Genomic DNA, 22,585 nt, shown 5'->3' on the forward strand with positions numbered 1-22,585 from the left:
TATAAACTTGTTTTATTGTTTTTCACTCTGCTTTTTTTACTTCTCTGATTTGTATGGGGAGGCATGGTTGGCTCTGGTTTGTAAGTCTTGTAATAGACTGTCAATATAAAATCTCCCAACCAAATTACTTGTTTTCAAATTACCAATACACCTAAACAGCCTGTATTTCTTGGGGAGAAGGCAAAAAAAAAAAAAAAAAAGATTTTCTTACTTGAGAAGGTTGTGTTATGTAGTAGAAAGAGCATAGATGAACTTTGGAGTCAAAGTTTGGTAGGAATTCTGTTTCTCATATTATCTAGCTATGTGCCTTTGGGCAAGTCATTTAGTTTCACTAAGACCTTACTTATTTGTAAAACTGCAGTAATTATAGCTATATTTTAAGATTATTATAAAAATTAGCTTTTGGGTCTGGAAGATAATGGCAACTGTCCAAGTGTAAATCTCTCCACACATCCTCCCCAGAAGCCATTAGACCAAAAAGGGCCACACACACACATTCCCCATGTATAACTCATACCTTCAGCATTACTACAACATAGATAATACCATGAATTTTAAATTGCCTTTATGTTGTAAATAAACAACAAATTACAATGGTTCCTATTGCTACTCAGACAAACCCCTGAGTCTGGAGAGTGGGGCAAGGAGAGGCATAAGAGACAGTGAAGACGGGGGTGGGGGAAGGAGATCAGAGGTTTACAATGAAGCACAAGCAAAATGACTTCCAGAAAGAAAACATCCCCCCACAGAACTGGAAAAATATAGACACGGGCCTGGGACTTTGGAATTCATAGCACTAGTTATACGGGAAGGTATATGAAAGAGAGAGACCACTAGCAGCATCAGAGAAATATTGCTCCTGGGAGAGGAGATAGAGAAAGGATGATGCCTCTTGGAGCCATCGCAGGGAGAAGAAAGAAGGAAGTAAGGAGAAATCAAAGAGAAAGAAGGCACACAAGTTCAGTATCCACCCACCCACCCACCCACCACCACCATAACATCATCCATTAAAGCAGCTGCTTTTACTAATCTGCAGAAGCAGACAGTTCTTCAACTAAGAACTCTAACCATAAAGTGCTCAGGAATAGAAATAAAGTAGAAGCTGTACAAAGCCACTTTAAGAGGAATACAGAAAATATGAAACAATATATCTCCACTGAAAAAAAATCTTTTCTAAAAAGGAAACATAAAACAAAGGGAAACTTATTTTTAGTAACAGTTCGTTTATTTATTTATTTATTTATTTATTTATTTATTTATTTATTTATTTATTTATGAGATGAGAGTTAGAGAGAGAGAGAGAGAGAGAGAGGCGCAGAGACACAGGAGGAGGGAGAAGCAGGCTCCACGTGGGGAGCCGGACATGGGACTCGATCCTGGAGTCCCAGGATCGCGCCCAGGGCCAAAGGCAGGCGCCAAACCGCTGAGCCACCCAGGGATCCCTTTAGTAACAGTTTAATTAACGTACTGTGTTATATTAATTTCTGGTGCATGATATAATGATTTGACAATTCTGTATGTTACTCAGTGCTCATCACACTAAGTGTACTCTTAACCTTTTTCATCTCTTTCACCCATTCCCCTCTGGTAACCATCATTTTGTTCTCTGAATTTGAGTGATTTTTGGTTTGTCTCTTTTTATTTTTGTACCTTTATTTTGTTTCTTACATTTCACACGTGAGTGAAATCATAAGGTATTTGTTTTTCTCTGATATATTTCACTAACATTATGTCCACTAGATCCATCCATGTAGTTGCAAATGGCAAGGTTTCATTCTTTTTTTACTGAGTTTATTTTTGTGTATGGTTTAAGAAAGTGTTCATTTTCATTCTTTCTCATGAAGCTGTCTGGTTTTCCCAACACCGTTTGTTGAAGAGACTTTTTCCCATTGCATATTCTCTCTTTTGTTGTAGATTATCTGACAATATAATTGTGGGTTTATTTCTGAGCTTTCTGTTCTGTTCCATTTATCTATGAACATGTCAGTTTTTGTGCTAATATCATACTGCTTTGATTACTACAGCTTTGTAGTATATCTTGAAATCTAGGATTGTAATAACACCAGTTTTGTTCCTTTTTAAGATTACTTTGACTATTCAGGATCTTTTGTGGTTCCATACAAATTTGAGGATTTTGTTCTAGTTCTGTGAAAAATGCTATTGGTATTTTGACAGAGATATCATTAAATCTGTAAGAAGCTTTGGCTAGTATGCATATTTTAACAGTATTTGTTGTCCCATTCCATGATCATGGAATCTCTCTCTTTATGTCATATTTCATTTCTTTTGTTGGTGTTTTTTATAGTTTTCAGAATACAGATCTTTCATCTCCTTGGTTAAATTTATTCCTAGATTTTAAAATTATTTTTGGAGCAATTGTAAATGAGATTATTTTATGGATTTCTCTTTGTCCTACTTCATTATTAGTATGTAGAAATGCAGTGGATTTCTTTAAATGTATTTTGTATCCTGCAACCTTAATGAATTCATTTATCAGTTCTAACAGCATTCTTGTCTTGTTCCTGATCTTAGGGGAAAAGCTCTCAGTTTTTACCATCCAGTATGCTGTTAGCTGTGTGGGTTTTTCATATATGGTCTTTGTTATGTTGAGGTATGTTCCCTCTAAACCTACTTAGTTGAGGGTTTTTATCATGAATGGATGTTGCATTTTGTCAGATGCTTTTTCTGAATCTATTGAAATGATCATATGGTTTTTATCTTTTCTTTTCTCTTACTGATGTGATATATCATGTTGACTGATTCATGAATAATTGAACCACCCTTTGCATCTCAGGAGTAAATCCCACTTACTCATAGTGAAAATTTTTTAAAAATATATTTTTGGGTTTAGTTTACTAATATATTGTTAAGGATTCTTGCATCTGTGTTCATCAGGGATACTGGCCTATGGCTCTCTCTCTTTTCTTCCTTTTTCTTGTAGTGTCTTTATCTGGTTTTGGTATCAGGGAAATGCTAGCCTCATATGAATTTGGAAGCTTTCCTTCCTCTTCTATTTTTTGGAATGGTTTGAGAGAAATATGTATTACCTCTTTTTCAGATGTTTGGTAAAATTCACCTGTGAAGCCATCTGATCCTGGACTTTTGTTTGCTGGAAGTTTTTTGAATATTGATTCAATTTTATTGCCAGTAATCAGTCTGTTCAAATTTTCTTTTTCTTCCTGATCCTTTTTCGGGAGGTTATGTTTCTAGAAATTAAGCCATTTTTTCCTACATTGCCCAGTTTGTTGGCATATGATTTTTCACAACCTCTCTTATAATCTCATGTACTTTTATGCTGCTGGTTATTTCTCTTTAATTTCCGATTTTGATTCTTTTTTTATTATTATGAATCTGGCTAAACGTTTACCAATTTTCTCTTTTCAAAGAACTATCTTCTGGCTTCATGGATCTGTTCTCTTGGGGTTTTTTTATTTCTATTTTGTTTATTTCTGCTTTAATATTTCCTTCCTTCTACTGGTTTTGGGTTTTGTTTATTTTTCTTTTTCTGGCTCCTTTAGATGACAGGTTAGGTGGTTTATTTGAGATTTTTCTTGCTTCTTAAGGTAGCCTGTATTGCTATAAATTTCCCTCTTAGAACAGCTTTTGCTGCCTCCCAAAGGTTTTGGACTGTTGTGTTTTCATTTTCATTTGTCTCTCTCTTTTTTTTTTTCCCCCCTCTTTGGATTCTTGGTTGACCCATTCATTGTTTTAGTATCATGTTATTTAGCCTCCGTGTATTTGTGTTCTTTCCAGATCTTTTCTTGTGGTTTATTTCTAGTTTCAAGACATTGTGGTCAGAAAAGATGCATGGTATGATTTCAGTCTTTTTGATTTGTTGAGACTTGTTTTGTGTCCTAACATGTGATCTCTTCTAGAGAATGTTCCATGTGCACTGAAAAAGAATGTGTATTCTGATGTTTTTTTCACGGAATGTTCTGAATGTATGCTTTTAGATCCATCTGGTCTAATGTATCATCCAAAGCCACTGTTTCCTTGTTGCTTTTCTATTCGGATAATCTATCCATTGATGTAAGGGGGGGGGTTAAAGTCTCCTACTATTAATTGTATTACTATCAATTACTTCCATTATGTTTGTAATTAACTACTTTATCTATTTGGGTGCTCCCATACTGGGCGCATAAATATTTACAATTGTTACATTTTCTTTTTTTGGATTGTTCCTTTTATGATTATGTGGTGTCCTTCTTAGACTCTTGTTATAGTCTTTGTTTTAAAGTTTATTTGTGTGATTTTAAGTGTTGCTACTCAGCTTTCCTTTCACTTCTGTTTGCATGATAAATGCTTTTCCATCAGATCAATTTCAATATGCCTGTGTCTTTATGTCTGAAATGAGTTTTTTGTAGGCAGCATACAGATGGATTTTGCTTTTTTATCCATTCCATCACTCTGTGTCTTAATTGGAGCATTTAGTCTATTTACATTCAAAGTAATTGTTGATAGGTATGTACATATTGCCATTTTGTTACTGGTTTTATGGTTATTTTTATAGTTCTTCTCTGTTCCTTTCTTTTCTTGCTCTCTTCTCACAGTATGCTGGCTTTCTTTAATATACTTGGATTCCTTTCTCTTCTATTTTGCATACCTATTACTGGCTTTTGATTTGTGGTTAACATTAGTTTTATATATAACATCATATGCATATAGCAGTGTATACTAAGCTGATGGTCGCTTAAATTTGAACCCATTCTAAAAGCACTAAATTATTTCTCCTTACCCCTTCCCTCATTTTAAGTATATGATATCATACCTTACATCTTTTTATTTTGTGAATCCCTTGAATGATTATTATGGATATGTTTAATTTTACTGCTTTTATGCTTGCTTCTGTTCTTATTCCTGCTTATGGTCTTTCCTTTCCAAAGACCCCCCTTTAACATTTCTTGTAAGGCTGTTTAGTGGTGATGAATTCCTTTAATTCTTATTTGTCTGGAACACTCTATCTCTCCTTCCCTTGCTGGATGGATAAGAGTATGCTTGGTTGCAGGGTTTTTTCTTTCAGCACTTTGAATATATCATGCCACTCCCTTCTGGCCTGCAATTTTTTGCTAAAAAAAAAAATCAGCTCATAGCCTTATGGAGTTTCCCTTCTATCGAAGTGTTTTCTCTTACTGCTTTTAAAATTTAAAATTCTCTCTTTATCATTGTAATTTGCCATTTTAATTACTGTGTGTCCTGGTGTAGACTTCCTTGGGTTGATTTTGTTAGGGGTTCTCTGTACCTCCTGGATCTGGATTTCTGTTTCCTTCCACAAATTTGGGGAGTTTTCCACTATAATTTCTTCAAATACATTCTCTGCCCCCTTTTCTCTATATACTCCTTCTGGGAACCCTATAGTTTGAATGTTACTATACTTGATGGTGTTACTGAGTATGCTTCATCTATTCTTATTTTTTCTTTTTCTTTTTTCTTTCTCCTGTTCAGCTTGATTGTTTTTTGTTACTCTGTCTTCCAGGTTGCCAATCTGTTCTTCCCTCTAGTGTACTATTTATTCCCTCTAGTCTATTTTGGATTTCACTTATTGAATTTATCTGATTATTTTTTATGTTTTCTCTTTGATGAAATTCTCACTGAAGTCCTCCACTCTTTTTTTGAAGTCTAGTCAGTATCTTCACAACCATTACTTTAAATGCTCTAGTAGGCATGTTACTACTTAGCTCCATTTCACTTAGCTCTTTTGTTGTGATTTGTCCTATTCTTTATTTGGGACATATTTCTCTCTCCTCATTTTGAGTGACTCTCTGTTTCTATGTGTTAGGTCAATCAGCTACATCTCCTCCTGACAGTTGTGGCTTAAGATGAAGAGTCCTGCAGTGCCCTGCAGTACAATGTCTCCTGTTCACCAGAACCTGGCACTTCAGGTGTCCTATGTGTGTTGCATGTACCCTACTATTGTGGCTGAGCCACATTGCCTTCAGTCCTGTCATCTGCAATGGCTCTCTTTGCCTGTTGTGGGCAAAGTTTGGTCCTTGTGTTGTTTTTTTTTTTTTTTTTTAAATTTTATTTTATTTTATTTATGATAGGCACACAGTGAGAGAGAGAGGCAGAGACACAGGCGGAGGGAGAAGCAGGCTCCATGCACCGGGAGCCCGATATGGGATTCGATCCTGGGTCTCCAGGATCGCGCCCTGAGCCAAAGGCAGGCACCAAACCACTGCGCCACCCAGGGATCCCAGGTCCTTGTGTTGTTAATGGGCCAGTCTGGGGCTGCCTTGGGCTTGGGTTGAGTCAGATCAGGCATTTGTCAGAGATGCAGTATCCCTGAACTGTGGGTGCCTTCTCTTTGTTGTCCCCTGAGAAGCTTTTGTCAGTAAGTAGGACCTGCAGTTAGACCACATGTCTGGCCTCTCCCTACTGCTGAGGCTGCAGTGAGACTGGTATGTATGATGGCCTTCCCCCTCTCTCTGGGGCAGGAGTTACTTTGGAATGGTGCTGGCCCCCGTGGGGGCTGTTTTCATACTGCCACACTTGTTGCACTGCTTTGGATGGACTCCTGCTGAGGGCCTGTTTGAGAGGGCAAGTCCACAGGAGAGTGCTCTGTTAGCAAGCTAGGTGGAGTGTTCCTAGTAGTTCCTAGTGGTTCCCCCAGGTGTCTGTGTATCTAGGCTGGGGGTAGGGGAAGGAAATGGCACCCTCCAGCTCTTTGGTTCTTGGAGAAGTCTCCTAAAAATCCCTGCCTCTCCAGCATACGTTCTGAGATTCATAAATGATTCTTGCCCAGGTATTTTTCAAACTGCTGTTTCTAATCTGTATCTCCATGGGGCTCTTTCTTATGCTGTCTCTTTTCAGGCAAGGACTGGACTCAGTTTTCTATTACTCTCTCCCAGAGCCAGGCCTGCTGATTTTTTAAAATTCCAGCTTTTAATCAGCGCTGACTGTAAGAACTAGAGATGTTTTTCTGATTTTCAAAGTCATATGTTATGAAGATTCGTCCTCCCAGTGCAGGTTCCCCGGGCCTGATGAGGTGTCTACTGCTCTCCCTTTCTGTGCCTGCAGTCACTTCCTCCGGCAGACCGTCTCCCAGTCAGTTCAGTTCCCAGCCACCTTTCCATTCTTCCTACTGTCTTTGATGTGGCCTCTTCTCTACATTTAGCTGTGGATAGTCTTTAGGTTGTTTCAGGAAACTATTACGTTACTCCAACCAAATAAAAAAATTCTCAAACAAACTTGTGGACATACTAATAGGGGCATTGACGTAAGAGGCATTGATAAAACAAACAAAATAATGGAAAAGATGCAGAGAGAAGTAAAAAGCTTGAGAAAGAAAGTGTGTGAAATGCAATATAGGCAAAGGAAGATCCAACAACTCTATAATTAGAGTCTCTGAAGGGGAGAAATCAGTGGAACAGAGCTAATGACAATCATAATACGAGGGAACTTTTCAGAAACGAGGAAAACTGAAATCCACGTATTAAAAGGGCCCACCTGGACAGATTGGTCCAGAACAATGAACTGTGAGTCAGAAACTATTAGACTTTAAAGACTAGTGAAGCTATTAGACTTTAAAGACTTTTTTTTCCTGTTCTCTGAGGTAAGGACTGAGTAGATCACTTTACTAATTAAAAAAGAAAAAAAGACATCAGACTTCTCAAGAAAAATATACCAAGGAAAGCTACCAGAGAGCAGAATTTTTAAACTCAGGGAAACAAAGTTCAAGCTAGCCAACTTGTCTTTCAAGTATCAAGGTGATAGATAAACAGGTTTTTTTTTTTTTTTTTTTTTTTTGATAAACAGTTTTGAACGTAAAAGAATTTAGGTAATTCTTAGTGAGAATTTAATATGTTTAATTGTAGATCCAAAACTAATATATTTATTAGTTTTAATATTTTATATATTCTGACAAAGTAGAATGAATAAAATTAATAATGAATGAAGAGAAAGGGAAAATAGAGTAAGATCATTCCCTATAAGTATTAAGTGGCTATTATAGGATGCTACTTATGATGGTAAGTCAGATGGTAAAAGGTTAAATAAGAAAAAGAGACTTGATGCTCTAAAATACACGCACAGGGGATCCCTGGGTGGCGCAGCGGTTTGGCGCCTGCCTTTGGCCCAGGGCGCGATCCTGGAGACCTGGGATCGAATCCCACGTCGGGCTCCGGTGCATGGAGCCTGCTTCTCCCTCTGCCTATGTCTCTGCCTCTCTCTCTCTCTCTCTCTCTCTGCGACTATCATAAATAAATAAAAAAATTAAAATAAAATACACGCACAGACACACACACAGCATATGAAGGCAACCATCAGAAAAAAAAAATGTAAATCTTCCTAAATACCAAAAGAAAGTAAAAGAAAAGAAAAAAAGCAGGAATACCAACTACAGGGAAAAAAGAGTAACTATGAGTAATACTTGGTAATTATAATATATACCAATAATACTTGGTGATAAAGGTAATTATAGAACACACAATTCAGATATATCAGTCATGTCAATAAATATAAATGGGCTTATCTCACCTTAGAAGAAAAAGATTTTCAAGTGTCTCCATAAAGCAAAATCCATTTTATGGTGTGTATGAGGGACACACCTAAAACAGAGTGATTCAAAAATTTAAAAATAAGGGATGTGCAAAAACATCACAGGCAAATAGAAAAAAATAAGAAAGCAGGGGTTGTAATCTCAATAAACAAAGTAGGATCCATATTAAAAAGTCATTAAACACAACCAAGTATACTTTATAGTGTTAAAAGCCATGATTCATAATGAAGGTATAATATTTTTTAGTATCTATACACCATATAACACAGTAAACACTTAAATACAGTGAAATTGCTATAGCAGAATATAGAATAATATAAGAAATAGAAACATACGTGATGGATTTCTAATCCATCACAGTACAAGTCTGGTACAAGATATTTAAAGCTTGTTTAGTAAATTTTCAGTCTCACGCCCAGAATTAGCCATTTCTTAAAGAATTCTTGGTTTCTTTTAGTGAGAAATGATATTTAGAGATCATGGTCTTTATTTCAGGAGTGCTCACCTGTTGGTCTCTTTCTAGGCCTTTTCAATGGACAAAGCTTAGGACCTTTTAAAGAGAAAATACATCATTTTAGTTCACGCTGACATTAGTAATTGAAATTTAAAATTACAATTTTAATTCTTTGATTTTTATATCTGTACCTATTTTTTCTTGGTTCCTAATGATAGTAACAAAACTAATATATTTATTTTAACCTACTGTTTCAAAATAATACCAATATTAATACAATATTAAGATCTATGGCAGTGCATTTACTGCAAAAGGCTTAAGATGTATTTGCAGTTTTTTTTTGTTCACAGAATATATATAAAAATTACTGTTTTAAATCCACTTGAAAATTTTTTCTGTATATGGTTAAACTACCAAATCTCTACATAATTAAGTTTATCTGTTTTTTTTTTTTGTAAGTTTATCTGTTTTATTTTACTTTTTATTTTTAGGGTTTGTTATTTCCATTTTATTTTTACTTTTTTTTTTTTTAAACCTTAAAGGATTCAAGATATCATATCTGACAGTTGTGGTTTATTTAAAAAAAAAAAAAAGGAGTGCCTAGGTGGCTCAGTCAGTTAAGCATCTGACTCTTGATCTCAGTTTAGGTCTTGGTATTGGGGTACTGAGTTCAAGCCCTGCACTGGGCTCCATACTAGGCATAGAGGGAAAGAAAGAAAGAGAGAGAGAGAGAAAGAAAGGAGAGAGGGAGGGAGGGACGGACAGACACAGGGAAGAAGGAAGGAAAAAAAGTGTTAGGCTTATAGGAACAGTATTTAATGAAATAAATGTTGGTACGCTTGGGTGACTCAGCAGTTGAGTGTCTGCCTTTGGCTCTGGGTGTGATCCCGGTTCTGGGATCAAGTCCCACATCAGGCTCCCTGCGAGGAGCCTACCTCTCCCTCTGTGTCTCTGCCTCTCTCTCTCTCTCTGTGTCTCTCATGAATAAATAAATAAAATCTTAAAAAAAAAAGACAAATGTTTACAGTTATTCAAGAAAACTTTCTACCCATTTTTTTTTTCTAAAATGGATGAGGAATTTACTATAATTAAATGTTTCAGCTATTCCCGTATTCTAACTGGGAGTCTATAACTTTTAAGGCAGCTCTAAAAAGTGCAGCACACTACTACCACACACACTATTTCTGAACTACTTCTGGGAATGTATATCAGTATTTTCTAAGACATTGAAACTGTCACCAGAGTCTTACATGAACTTGTCTTAACCCCATACCCTACTAATTGGGGTTACTGGGGGTCTCAGTTATAAAGATAACTGCTCATCTGCCTTTCTTCTTTTCTTTTTCATCTGCCTTTCTAATGCCAAAGTAATTTTTATACATAATATCCAATATAAATGAAATAATATGCTGTAAAAATATATATACACTGTGGTTTGAAATCTGGAATTTAAAACTTGAAGGGATTAAGCTGGGTCATGAAAGTATTGCCACAGTAGTAACAAAATATAAAATTATAGTTACTATGTGTCTTTCTAGGAGGTTGGATCCTAAAATGTATAATTCTGTGTCTTCTCTTTTCAGAAGCTGATAAAATACCAGTAATGCGTGGACAGTGGTTTATTGATGGTACTTGGCAGCCTCTAGAAGAAGAAGAAAGTAATTTAATTGAGCAAGAACATCTCAGCTGTTTTAGAGGTCAGCAGATGCAGGAAAATTTTGATATTGAAGTGACAAAATCCGTAGATGGAAAAGATGGTAAGACCGATTAATATATTTAATATGTTCTGTAAATCAAGTAAGTTCTTGGTGAAGTGTAGAGTAGTTCTTAATTTTGCATAGTAATTCATGAGTGTTAGAATTTATAAAATTTCTGATTTAAACATTTGATTACTTAGAATTTAAATCTATGAATTTCTGAACTATCTCATTTTTTATTTTATTTAATATGTGTGCACTGGCATGACACTAACATGACTTACTCTAATTGTACAATTGTTATGTTCTGTGAATTAGTCCTTTTAGTAGTTTTTAATTACCAACAAAATTGAATCTACAAAAAAATCTGTCATTATATCAAAAGGACAGTTTTGTTAATATTTTAATGTTGGTTCTTTTCCTGAAGTTTAAAAAAAGTTAATTTCCTTTATGTAAATAACTTTAGGCTGTCTCCATATCAACTTTTAATTTGAATTAGTCTACTCTTTATATTCCCTTATTCAGCATTTGGATTTGTTTGCAATAGCTTACTATATTTACATAATAGCCAAGATTGCCATGTTTCATTATGTGTCTGATCTTGAGTAAAATTCAAAATGTGTGGTAAAGTTAAAAATACTTCTATTGTTCCATTTACTGCAGGCAGTGGGATCAGCTATTCTGGTGAGTATGATAATCCAGGTAGATTAGAATTTGTAGATTTCTCTAAATATTTTTTTCTAAAAAGTGTTTCTTCATCTATGCTTGCCTTTATTTTGGAAGTTTCTTGGCAAGCCCCATTGAAACTAGTGAATTAAAAGTATGAATTAAGTGAGTTACCCCCCCACCCCAAAATATTTCTAAAGCAGAAACTCAATATTGATCAAGTAATTCACAGATGCAGCTTGGAAAAAATTATGTGGTTGGAAGTAATTGCTTATATGACATAATTAATAGCAGAACAACAAGCTTTAAATTGGCTTTGGGTTTTTTTTTTTTTTTCTTATTCTTAGTGACAAACATCCATAAGTATTTTCTTTCTGAAAATTTCAAAAATTTTCTCTCTGAACACACACACATCACAAGCAAAGAAACTATAGTTCATACCAGATTAACATTATCTTTTGTGTCTAGTTGATTAAAAGTCTACATAACTGAGAAACTAGCTTCTCAAAGTTGTGGTTCATTACCACTACCAAAATAAGGTTGCTATTGGAGAGGGCTGAATTCTAGATTTTTTTCTATTCTCCTTCAGTCCTCCCTCAAAAATGGCAATTCACCTTAACAAACCCAGTTTAGCCACCTGAATTCCTTACTATGAATGTAGAGGAAAAAACCCAAGAGCTTGGAGGAAAACAAGAATAAGTATAAAAAATAAAAACATAAGTTGATTATTCTCCTTTCTTGTACTGTATTCAAAACATATTTTTTTCCTTTTGCTAATTCATCTTGTAGAAGTTAATCTATCAGCTCTGTTTCATCTAATAGATCTAATAGATCACATCTATTTGGAATCTTGTTTTTATTACAATAAAAATTAGAATTTTGTGTGTCTTTTTTAGTTCTACTACCTATCAGAATGTTAAGTTTAGCAAGATACTTCAGTTTTCTTCACAGTGCCCTAATTTTATGAGCCAGTCATTTAAAAAGGTCTGATAGAAAAAAAAAAAGTCTGATAGAGAACAGGTGTATTTATGAGTAGGTTTTTAGGAGGTCTTGGAGTGTCTGTGTTGATTCTAGAGTATCAATCAAGGATATTATAGTGATATTTTTTGCTAGATTTAAGGATATACATCTAGTGGTAAAATTCTAATTGGTAATAGAAAAATTTTAAACTGTTATAACACTTTTGCACTGTAATCTTTCAAAATGATTCTTTGAGGTTAATTAGAAGAAAAATTGTTTTTTTTTTTTAAATACAGCGTGGCATGTAAAGTTTTGCCATATTTTATTATTAGCAAAGATTTTAAATTCAGTTTAGTATGGATACTGTTGTCATAAACTTACAGCCATTTTAGTTGTTTTTCAGTTTTATGTAAAATGTATATGTATCATGTATATGTTAAGATGTGATATTTCACTTTGAAAATTATGGGAAATTTTATAGTACATTTGAAAATTCTCACTGGTCTTAAGGAAAGAACATTTGCTGTCCAAAAAGCCACCATTATTAGAAAAATAAATCCAATGTACCATATCTACAAAGATAAAATATAGTATAATATTTTATTTTGCTTCCTACCTCCTACCTTCTGAAATTTCACCTTTCATAATTAGAGTAAAAAAAAAAAATTTGTTCCTAAATTTTCTCATGTATATATATGAGAAAGCCTTGATTCATGATATTGTCAGATTTTAAATGTTTCCATGTGCAGATAGTGTTGTGCTAGGCACTTTTGTGAAGGAAATAGACAAAATTTTTACCTTTAAGAAGTTTTGGGGAAGACAATGTCAAAGATGAGAATTGTTAGTAAGTATAAGATAACACAGTAAACAATGAATATAGAATTAGATATTCTACAAATAGATTTGGCATACTGAGAATTGGAGATCACGATGCTGTGGAGGTTTTCAAGTAAGGCTTTCTGGAAAAATCCCATTTAATAATTAAAAACATTTAAAAATATTGTATCTAGGAACCTTTAAGTGCTCTGGGATTTTTTTTTTCCCTCGGCAGAATTTCTGAGAAACTAAACAGAGTTCTTGCCTTGAAGGACATTGATATAAAATAATTCCTTTTCTTTCTGACCTTATCTGTGTTTTAGTTTAGGCAGCTGATGCCACAAATAAATTGGATTTCTTAATGTTTTCTCCTTGTTAATTTTTCTACCTATCTCAAAGTAAGCATTGAAATAGATTGATGAAAATTTAGCATAACTTTTTTGGCACACAAATCAAAATAACCCATAAAAGCATCATCATTTTTTTGCGATTTAGATACTTTAATCTAAATTTTGTTTTCCCTTAGACTTAAAAATCAATTCTCTTCTTGCCCCACCTCCTAGCAGCCTAACAAATGGAAGCCTGGAGTTTCACTGGGGATGAATTCTACAAATAAAATCAGCCCTTCAAAAAGTAATTTTGAAAATATTTGCGCATAGTACTAGATTAGTGTTTGACTCATTTTATAATCTATCCAAGCAGTAATCAGTTTAAAAAAGGTTAAACTAGGAGTGCCTGGGTGGCTTAGTCCGTTAACTGTCTGCCTTCACTTAGGTCATGATCCCAGGGTCCTGGGATCCAGTCCTGTATTGGACTCCTTGCTCAGTGGAGAGCTTGCTTCTCCCTCTCCCTCTCCCTCTGCTACCCCCTGCTTGTGCTCTCTCTGTGTCAAATAAATACATTAAAAATCTTTAAAAAAAAATAAAAAGGCAATTTAATGGGTTAATCCTGCATCTCACCCTGGCCAAAAAATGCATAGCATCAATCCAATCATGAGAAAACATCAGATAAATTCAAATTAAGGGATATTCTACAAAATAACAAAATAGCTCTTCAAAAGTGTTATGGGGTCTAGTTAACTAGATGAGGTGAATCCTTTGCCACTATATGTCAAATTACTATTATGTACATGTTAAATATCTTCTTTTTTTGTCAAGTATATCTCAATAAAGATGACTTTTTTTTTTTTTAAAGTATCAAAGTTAGGAAAGGAAAAAAGTCCAGTAGGGGCATTAAAATAAAATAGTAAAAAATATTTAATTAGACCAAAAGAAATCAGGAAAAGAGAAACAAGAAACAAAATACAGAAGGAACAAAGAGAAAGTAAATGGGAAATAGTAAACCTAAATTTACCCATATTGATAATTATGGTGAATGTAAGTGAACTAATGCTCCAATTAAAAGGCAAAGATTGACATATTAAGAATGCGAAACCTGACTGATATGCTGTCTACAAGAGTCTCGGCTAGGTTACTATTCAAGCTAATATGGGGTCCTGTGACATCACAGGTGTTGGTGTACCTTGAAGAACTTCAAACATTTAACAATTTGGCATGTAAAGTGTATATTCCTATCACTGTTACTGAATAAGAATATCCCAAACTGTGAATATAAAATTGAAAAGTCAAAAAGGTGAGAGGAGCTACAAGGGTGCTAATCCCTTCTAACCTGCTTTCCTTTTTCTCCCTCTTTGGTGACTAAGAGAATTCCCCATCTTCTAGCTCTTAGTTATTACTTTTTATAAATTTACCTAATTTAATCTCTCTGAGATCCAAGAAGGTTGCTAGGCATTTTCTCATTACAGTTGGCATGTTTAAGATGTGCAGACCTGCTTTCCCTAAAGGTGAGATTATCCAGGTTACCAGCTTTTAGAAAGGGAGAAGTCATTGAGTTGTTCTGTTCTGGGGAGTTCTATGTCATCAACGACCCACTTTTTTGATATTCTTTTGCTTTCAGAATTATATAATGAAGAAAATCTCTTTAAGAAACAGGATTAGTAGGGGCATTTATTGGAAATGCTATAGTACTTTCGATCTTTTTCATTGCTATGGAAGGCTTTAGTATATAAAATAACATTTTAATATTAAATGTTAGCATTTAATAAGTTAACAGTTTTGGGTTTGTGCATATTGTTGCTAACATAAAAGGAAAAAATTTAGTAATGCTTTCTAGCACTTGAATTTCATTTAGTGGTGATCCCTGTTTGGATTGATAGTAAATACTTTGTACTGTGCTTATAATAGTATCCCTAATTCTATGCTTTGGGTTGAAAAAAATTAAGCTTTCTAACTGTGCTATGGGATATTGTGACAAATACAGCAAGTGACTTTCAAGTGAAAATAGGAATTTGATTTGAGAGGAAGGTAAAGAACCATGTCTAATTTTGTGAAGATGTTTTAAATAAGTGTACTTCTCTCTTTTTAGTATATTGGGATACTTGTCTCTTTTAATCCCTAAATTATACTGTTTATTTAAAAAAGAAAGCCTTTCTTTTTTATATCTTGACTAGCTTTCTGAAAGTGTTTGCATAATTTTGAAGTGTAGTCAAATGGTCCATATGAATTTCAAGTGGATTTTCAAATAATTATTTAAAATGTAAAGAAATGTATTGATATATTATAACCAGCAATATTTGACAAGAAAAATGTTGACTTCAGGGTTTTCTGCTGATTTGCCAAATATCAAGTCTGTCTGGCTTTCTGTTGGCTGTTTCATGTTTACAAAATGTAAAAGTATACATTTTTATTAATGACTTTTTATTATTTTTAGTTTTCTTTTAGTAAATATGGATTTAGTTCATGTTTTACTAGTGGATATATAAAACCTAGGTTTTGTTTCTTTGAGTAATAAAGTCTCAAATTTATGCCAATTTGATCTACTTTGATATTTAGCTTTTTCCTAATGAATTTTTTGTTTAAAAATGTTTCCTGCAAGTGTACATTCTACTCCTCAATAACTGATCAGAAGGCACCCCAGAGAAGAAACTTTAATGAAGAAAATTGTTTCAGTTATCATTTTCCAACCCAGTTATTTTCCAGCCCTTTGTAACAATGAAGTGTTTTTATTAATGTTCCAACCCAGTTTTTAATCCTAGTCTATAGCCTTCTAATTACATAGTTGTAGTTATTAAGTGCCTTATAAGCATTTCTCAGTTACCTTTTCATCTGTACATACAACAGATTTTTAAACCATTTCTGGTACTGCACAACAGGAATTAAATGTATTCATATTGGAGCAGTATTTAACCTTTGAATGTCACATTAATGTAGAAGGGAGTGAGGATGAAAAAGCAAATGTTTTAGAACATAAATTTGAACTAAGTAATAAAGGTTCTATGGTTCATTTCCTGAACTGTTAAAAACTGATTTGTAAAAAAAGAAAAGAAAAAGAATCTGATTTGTAAGGTTCAATTTCAAGTGGATTTTTAAATAACTGCTTATTTAAAATGTAAAGAAATTTACTGATATATAACTAGCAATGTTCCACAGGGAAAGTGTTGATTTTAAGGTTATTTACTGATTTGCCAAAGGCTGTGTCTGGCTTTATGTTGTCTGTTGCATGTTTACAAGGTGTCACAGCATACATTGTTACTAGTGACTTTTTTTTCATTATTTTATCACTGATCAGTTAAAGAGCTTCCAATTTGATTTACTTTGGCAAAAGTTTCATTTTATAATTCTTTTAGCAACTCAGAGTTGTGAAAAGATTTTGTTTCTGTGGGAAGCTTCCATTATACACTTCAGTAATAGAAGGCATCTAGTGGAATGTATACTATGATATTTTCTCAGGAAAACTGCATTAGATGTTTAAAATGTTATTTGTTGCCTTCTTAATTTGCACATCAACTGTCAACTAATTTGGTGAGAGTAAATAACCTTAGTATTATAAAGATGGGGCTTATAAATCCCTTTGCATACAAAAATACCATGACCTATTTTTTTATGCTGTCTGTGCAGAGACATTAAATGTGATGATCACATAGTTGTCTGATAAAATTTGGGTATCATTTGCCTTTTTTCATTCAATAAAAGTAGAGCATATATTTGATAAACATTATTAAACTATTTTGCTTCACTGATTTTTAATTAGAAAATTATATACATAAACATTTGGAATAATGTTTGTCAAATACAACTCCTTTTTTTAAAGTTAATACAACAAAAAGGCAAAATGGCAAACCTCATTGACAATTTACTTTGAAGCTCAGTGTTTTTGCTTTCTTAGTTGCCTACCACCTCCCTCCCTTCTCCCTCCCTTCTCTGTTCAAATGGAGAGGATATAAGGAGAGTTCAGATGCGGCAGGTCTTAAGCGAAAGCGTTCTCAAGGTACAGTAACTGTAGTTTCATTTCTCCATGTAGTTATACTCCCTGGCTTATAGTATTCAGTATTTAAAGCATAGAAATTACTAGTTTTTTAGAAATGTGTCCGTTGTGCTATTTTGTTTAGAGTTACTGGATTATAAGGGATATAAACATTTGTAAATAATATATGTGGTCCAGTAATAAGATGTTTACCAATACTAAGATGTTTTACTTTAAAACAGTTTGTGGATGATTTGAAGAGGAACAAAATTTGTTGGCTTAACACTATTCTCTTAATATATTGGTCCCGTAGTTTCGATGTTTTAAGCATATGTCGCTCAAAACTATTTTAACATAGATGTGGTTTAGAAACATTAGATTAAAAAGCATAAAATAGTAGTTTGGATCAGACATAGAAAAGTAATATTAAACTCTTGAAAAAGATTTTCCTAATTTACAAAAAGTTCTTTTATTAAAAAGAAAGCTGAGTTTGTACATCGTGGATGCTTTTTTGTTTTGTTTTTTTTTTAATTGAAGATATTATTGTTTGTCACATTAATTGCATCTTGGTCTATGTTCAATGTTAGTAATGTATCCTGTCAGATAAATGAAATATAAATTGGTTTTTCATACATTTTTGAAATTGGATTTGTAATCAAGAACAATTTCCCAGAAAGGATTTACTTTTCTATGTGTTCTAGTAGGAAATAGGTTTTCATAAAAATGACTTTGATCTTAGATCTTGGCCAGGGCTATATAACCTTTCACGTTTAACTTGAGGTTATTTTCAACCCAGCTTCAAATCAGAATAGTTAGGCTCTGCTGGTAATTTGCTTTATGGCAAGTCATTTAATCTCTTTGTACCTCAGAGTCTTTATATATAATGGGAGATAATATTTTGTTTAAAGAGGATTTGTTTTAAATAAATCAGGGATAGCAGTTTTAAGGTGCATAGTTTTCTGAAGATGGATATGTGGATTTTTTCTCACCTCTATTCCAGAGATACAGAGAGAGGAAAGTTTAAGGCCTTCAGGATTATAAGAATTATCAAGTTATGAATGGATGAATACATTATGACAGTTCTTTTAATCTATTGCTTCTGCAAGCATTACTAAATTAGTGATACATGTCAGGCTCTGTGCTAGGACACTGTGTTTGGTGTTAGTGGTGCAAAATGATCAAGACATTAGTACCTGCCTCAGACAGCTTATATGTATTTCTTAACCATAGAGGTTTGTGTTTTTTTGGGGTTTGTTTTTTAGCTTATTTTCACCAGGCATACCTTAGTTACAGAAATGCAGTAACCATACTGATTTGAACATTATAGTAGAAAAAAATTTCTTTGATTTCTTATTAAAACATCTTTTAACTTTGGATTTCTGTTATGGTGAGCAATATCCAATGATAATTGGTCTTCATATCTATTTCAAAACTACCATATATTCTAATAATTAGATTGTTCTCTTCCCAGTTTAAAGATAATTTTTTTCCCTTAGTCTTGTTTTATCTGGCACTGAGTGAAATTTTCACAGATCCAAAAATAAAATCCACAGAAGAAAAGAAACTTAAGTTTCTATGTCAAAGGTATTGAGGACTCAGACCTAAGAAACAGTTATATCATCTGGGAAGGCAATTCTTTAATAATCAAAACATATTAATTACATGTTAGAGGTTAAAATTATGGTGGTTAAGCCAGTTATTCTGTGTTCTTCTAACAATTTGACATTTCCTGTAGCATGGTTAATCATTTATAAGATAAAGTCCCTGTATTACTTGCTTCATATCAATATGTGTTTCAGCAAAATAGTTTTTTATTGAGCTCAGTTCAGATACAGATTCAAAAATCTGTGTATTATAATTATTCACACTTATAAATAAGAGACCTTCAAATTAATTTTTCCTTTTTGCAACAGCTATTCATAGTTTCAAATTGAGTCGAAATCACGTTGACTGGCACAGTATGGATGAAGTGTATCTTTATAGTGATGCAACAACATCTAAAATTGCAAGGACAGTTACCCAAAAACTGGGATTTTCTAAAGGTAATTGTTAAGTGTTACTATGCTTTGTCAAAATTTGTAGAATCTTTTTCTCTTATATTCAAAATAGACTATTCAAATTCTACTTTTAGAATATTTTAAATATGTTTTAAATTTAGTGACAGTTACTGCCCTGTTAAATGAAACTTTATTAAGGTGACTAAATTCACATGTACTTATCAGTGATAATCATATATTTAGAATGATCTGGCAGGATTAATATCTTTTATACTTCTAGAAACACAAGAGCAGTCAAACCTCAGGCAGTGATGTGAAAATAAAACATGGCAATTAAAGGTGAAAGCTAAAATTTTCTGTTGGGTTTAGTGAAATGGAAGTCATGAGTGGATTTGAAGTCTAGGTAGGTGAAGAAATAGAGGCAGTGAGAATAGACAACTCTTTCAAGAAGTGTGACTAAAGGGAAGAAAAGAGGAAATGGTACCTGAGGAAGATGTGAGAGCATTATTAATAAATTCTCAGAAATTTTTAAGTCTGGTATTTTTTTTGCTATTCCATCTTTTGTTGTGATTTCTTTGATAACAGATGTGCTTGAGTATATTCTTTGTTTACTAGTCATTTATATTTGTCTTGTGAATTATCTTGTATCTTTAGCCTGTTCTGCTATTTGAATGGTTGTCTTCTCACTTTATGATTAGTAAGCCCTCCTTTGTACCTCAGTAATTAGCTAATTATGCATATATTTTGCAAAATTTTTCCCAGCTTGTGATTCATCTTTTGTCTATGCTTCACGGTATTTTTTTGATAGAGAACTTTTTAAACTTTTGTGTTCAGTCCATCCTTTCTTCCTTCCTTTTCTTTTTCCTGTGGTTTCTGACTTTGGTGTCATGTCCAGTTAAGCACTTTGTATCTGAGCCAGTCAAGATACATTATCTTACAAATTTCATCCCCACCCAACCCAGTGAATTTTTTTCTTTTTTCTTTTTGTTTTGTTTTGTGTTTTTTTTTTCTTAATATCTCTTTTACTTTATTATTTCTTTCAATATATATTGTCAAAATGCTATTTCTGGAATAAATAGTAAACTTAGAATCATAATTTTTCTACAGCATCAAGCAGTGGGACCAGACTTCATAGAGGTTATGTAGAAGAAGCCACATTAGAAGATAAGCCATCACAGACTACCCACATTGTATTTGTCGTGCATGGCATTGGGCAGAAAATGGACCAAGGAAGAATTATCAAAAATACAGCCATGTGAGTTCTTTGATGAATACATTCTTCATCTAGTCTAATAGTCCAAACTTGTGTCTGGAGTGTAACAGAGTTTAATCTTTCCACCACACGTTTCTTCAATGCCAGTTACTGTAATACCTACTTTATATATGTGCTGCCGAACCGAGCACTGTAATACCTACATTATAGATGGAATTTCTGGACCAGATTTTGGAGTGATTATGTCCAGATGATGGTGATGATGATATTTGAGTTTTTCCCCCCACCGCATTGAGAAGGTGAAGAATAAAGTGTTTTTTACTTACTGATTTACATTAAACTAAGATTGAAAGCAAAGAAAAACGTTTAGTTTTCAATTTGTATCTTGCTCTCTGAACTGCAGAAACAGAATAATTGCAAAGTTTCATGATTATGAAGAACCTAGGAATTATTTAAATTGCCGGTCAGCAGTTTAACCTGGCCAATTAATTACTACAAGAGGGAACCAGGCTCTAAATTTTACTCAGAGAAGGTGGGTGTTTACCAATACACCAGGTACATTGTTTACCTCATGAATTTACTTATATTCATATCTTTATTCTAAAAACTCCAACATGTTATGGAGGTGGAGGATGTTTGTATTTGTGTTTGAAAAACATTAAGGACTGTATTTTGAAAGCAAATGTTAGGGTTAAAAAGTTTCACCTAAAATTTGGCCCTAACCTAGCAGCCAGTATGAAGAAAAATCTAATCTGGGGTGCCTGCATGGCTCAGTTTGTAGAGCATGCCACTCTTGATCTCAGGGTGATGAGTTCAAGCCCCATGTTAGGCGTGGAGCCTACTTCAAATTTAAAAAAAAAAAAAAAAGAGGGATGCCTGTGTGGCTCAGTGGTTGGGTGTCTGCCTTTGGCTGAGGGTGTCATCCCAGGATTGGGATCAAGTCCTACATCGGGCTCCCTGCGTGGAGCCTGCTTCTTCCTCTGCCTATGTCTCTGCCTCTCTCTATGTCACTCATAAGTAAATAAGTAAATAAAATCTTAAAAAAAAAAAAAGAAAAATCTAATCATATTTATGATGTGATGAAAACAGATCAGTTGTTGATTCAGAGCACACTTTATCTGGTTCTGAGGCTTCAAGTAAATGTATTTCTTCAGTCCTTACAGAGCAAATACTATGTGATACCAGGAACTTTGTCCTCATCAAATAATAATAGTGCAACATTGCATTTTGTTTTCACTTTTTATTGTAATCTCTTAATGCCAAGTAATGGATTAAAGTAAAAGTACAGTTCAGCTTTTAAAAACTTTGTCAGAGGGATCCCTGGGTGGCGCAGCGGTTTGGCGCCTGCCTTTGGCCCAGGGCGCGATCCTGGAGACCCAGGATCGAATCCCATATCGGGCTCCCGATGCATGGAGCCTGCTTCTCCCTCTGCCTGTGTCTCTGCCTCTCTCTCTCTCTCTGCCTCTCTCTCTCTCTCTCTGTGTGTGTGACTATCGTAAATTAAAAAAAAATAAAATAAAAATTAAAAAAAAATAAAAACTTTGTCAGATACTGCCAAGCCACTGTAACTTTGGTCAATCTTCATAACTTTTATTACACAAATCTCTTCCCTCTGATTCTGACTTTATTTTTTGTTGAGTTGCACATTACTTCATATATATGTTTTTGTTAAAATGCTGATCTTTTGCTTAGATATTTAGGAACCTGAGAAATAGGTTTAATGGCATGTTTTCTCTGGAGCTATTGATAAATGGGAAGGTACCGGCCTGCATATTTTGGGTGTACCTGAGGGAAGACCTAACCATAAAGGCTTAAGCCAAAAAGAAGATTTAGTAATTCATAAAACTGAGAATTCCAAACCTAAGATTTGCCAGTCATGAGAATCCAGAATTCAGTGTCTATCTACTCTGCTTTCCTTCATTTTTGAGCTATACTTAGACATCTGGTTCCAGATATGGTTTATATTGTGTTCAACTTCAAGAAGAA

The 22,585-nt window shown here is 33.9% G+C and overlaps 1 protein-coding gene across 2 annotated transcripts in view; it reads left to right on the plus strand.

Annotated features, from left to right (window-relative positions):
- Positions 1-22,585, plus strand: part of DDHD1 (DDHD domain containing 1) — a 108,588-nt gene that overhangs the window by 31,827 nt on the left and 54,176 nt on the right. Inside the window, exons 2-5 of one of the 2 annotated variants that reach the window (XM_055304210.1) lie at positions 10,532-10,705; positions 17,312-17,413; positions 19,303-19,431; positions 20,494-20,641. In XM_055304210.1, coding sequence (XP_055160185.1) covers positions 10,532-10,705; positions 17,312-17,413; positions 19,303-19,431; positions 20,494-20,641 — 553 coding nt within the window. The remainder of the gene's footprint in view (positions 1-10,531; positions 10,706-17,311; positions 17,414-19,302; positions 19,432-20,493; positions 20,642-22,585) is intronic. The other variant, XM_055304211.1, reaches the window with a different exon arrangement.

This window comes from Nyctereutes procyonoides, unplaced genomic scaffold, assembly GCF_905146905.1.
Source record: "Nyctereutes procyonoides isolate TBG_1078 unplaced genomic scaffold, NYPRO_anot_genome, whole genome shotgun sequence".
NCBI classification, from domain to species: Eukaryota; Metazoa; Chordata; class Mammalia; order Carnivora; family Canidae; genus Nyctereutes; species Nyctereutes procyonoides.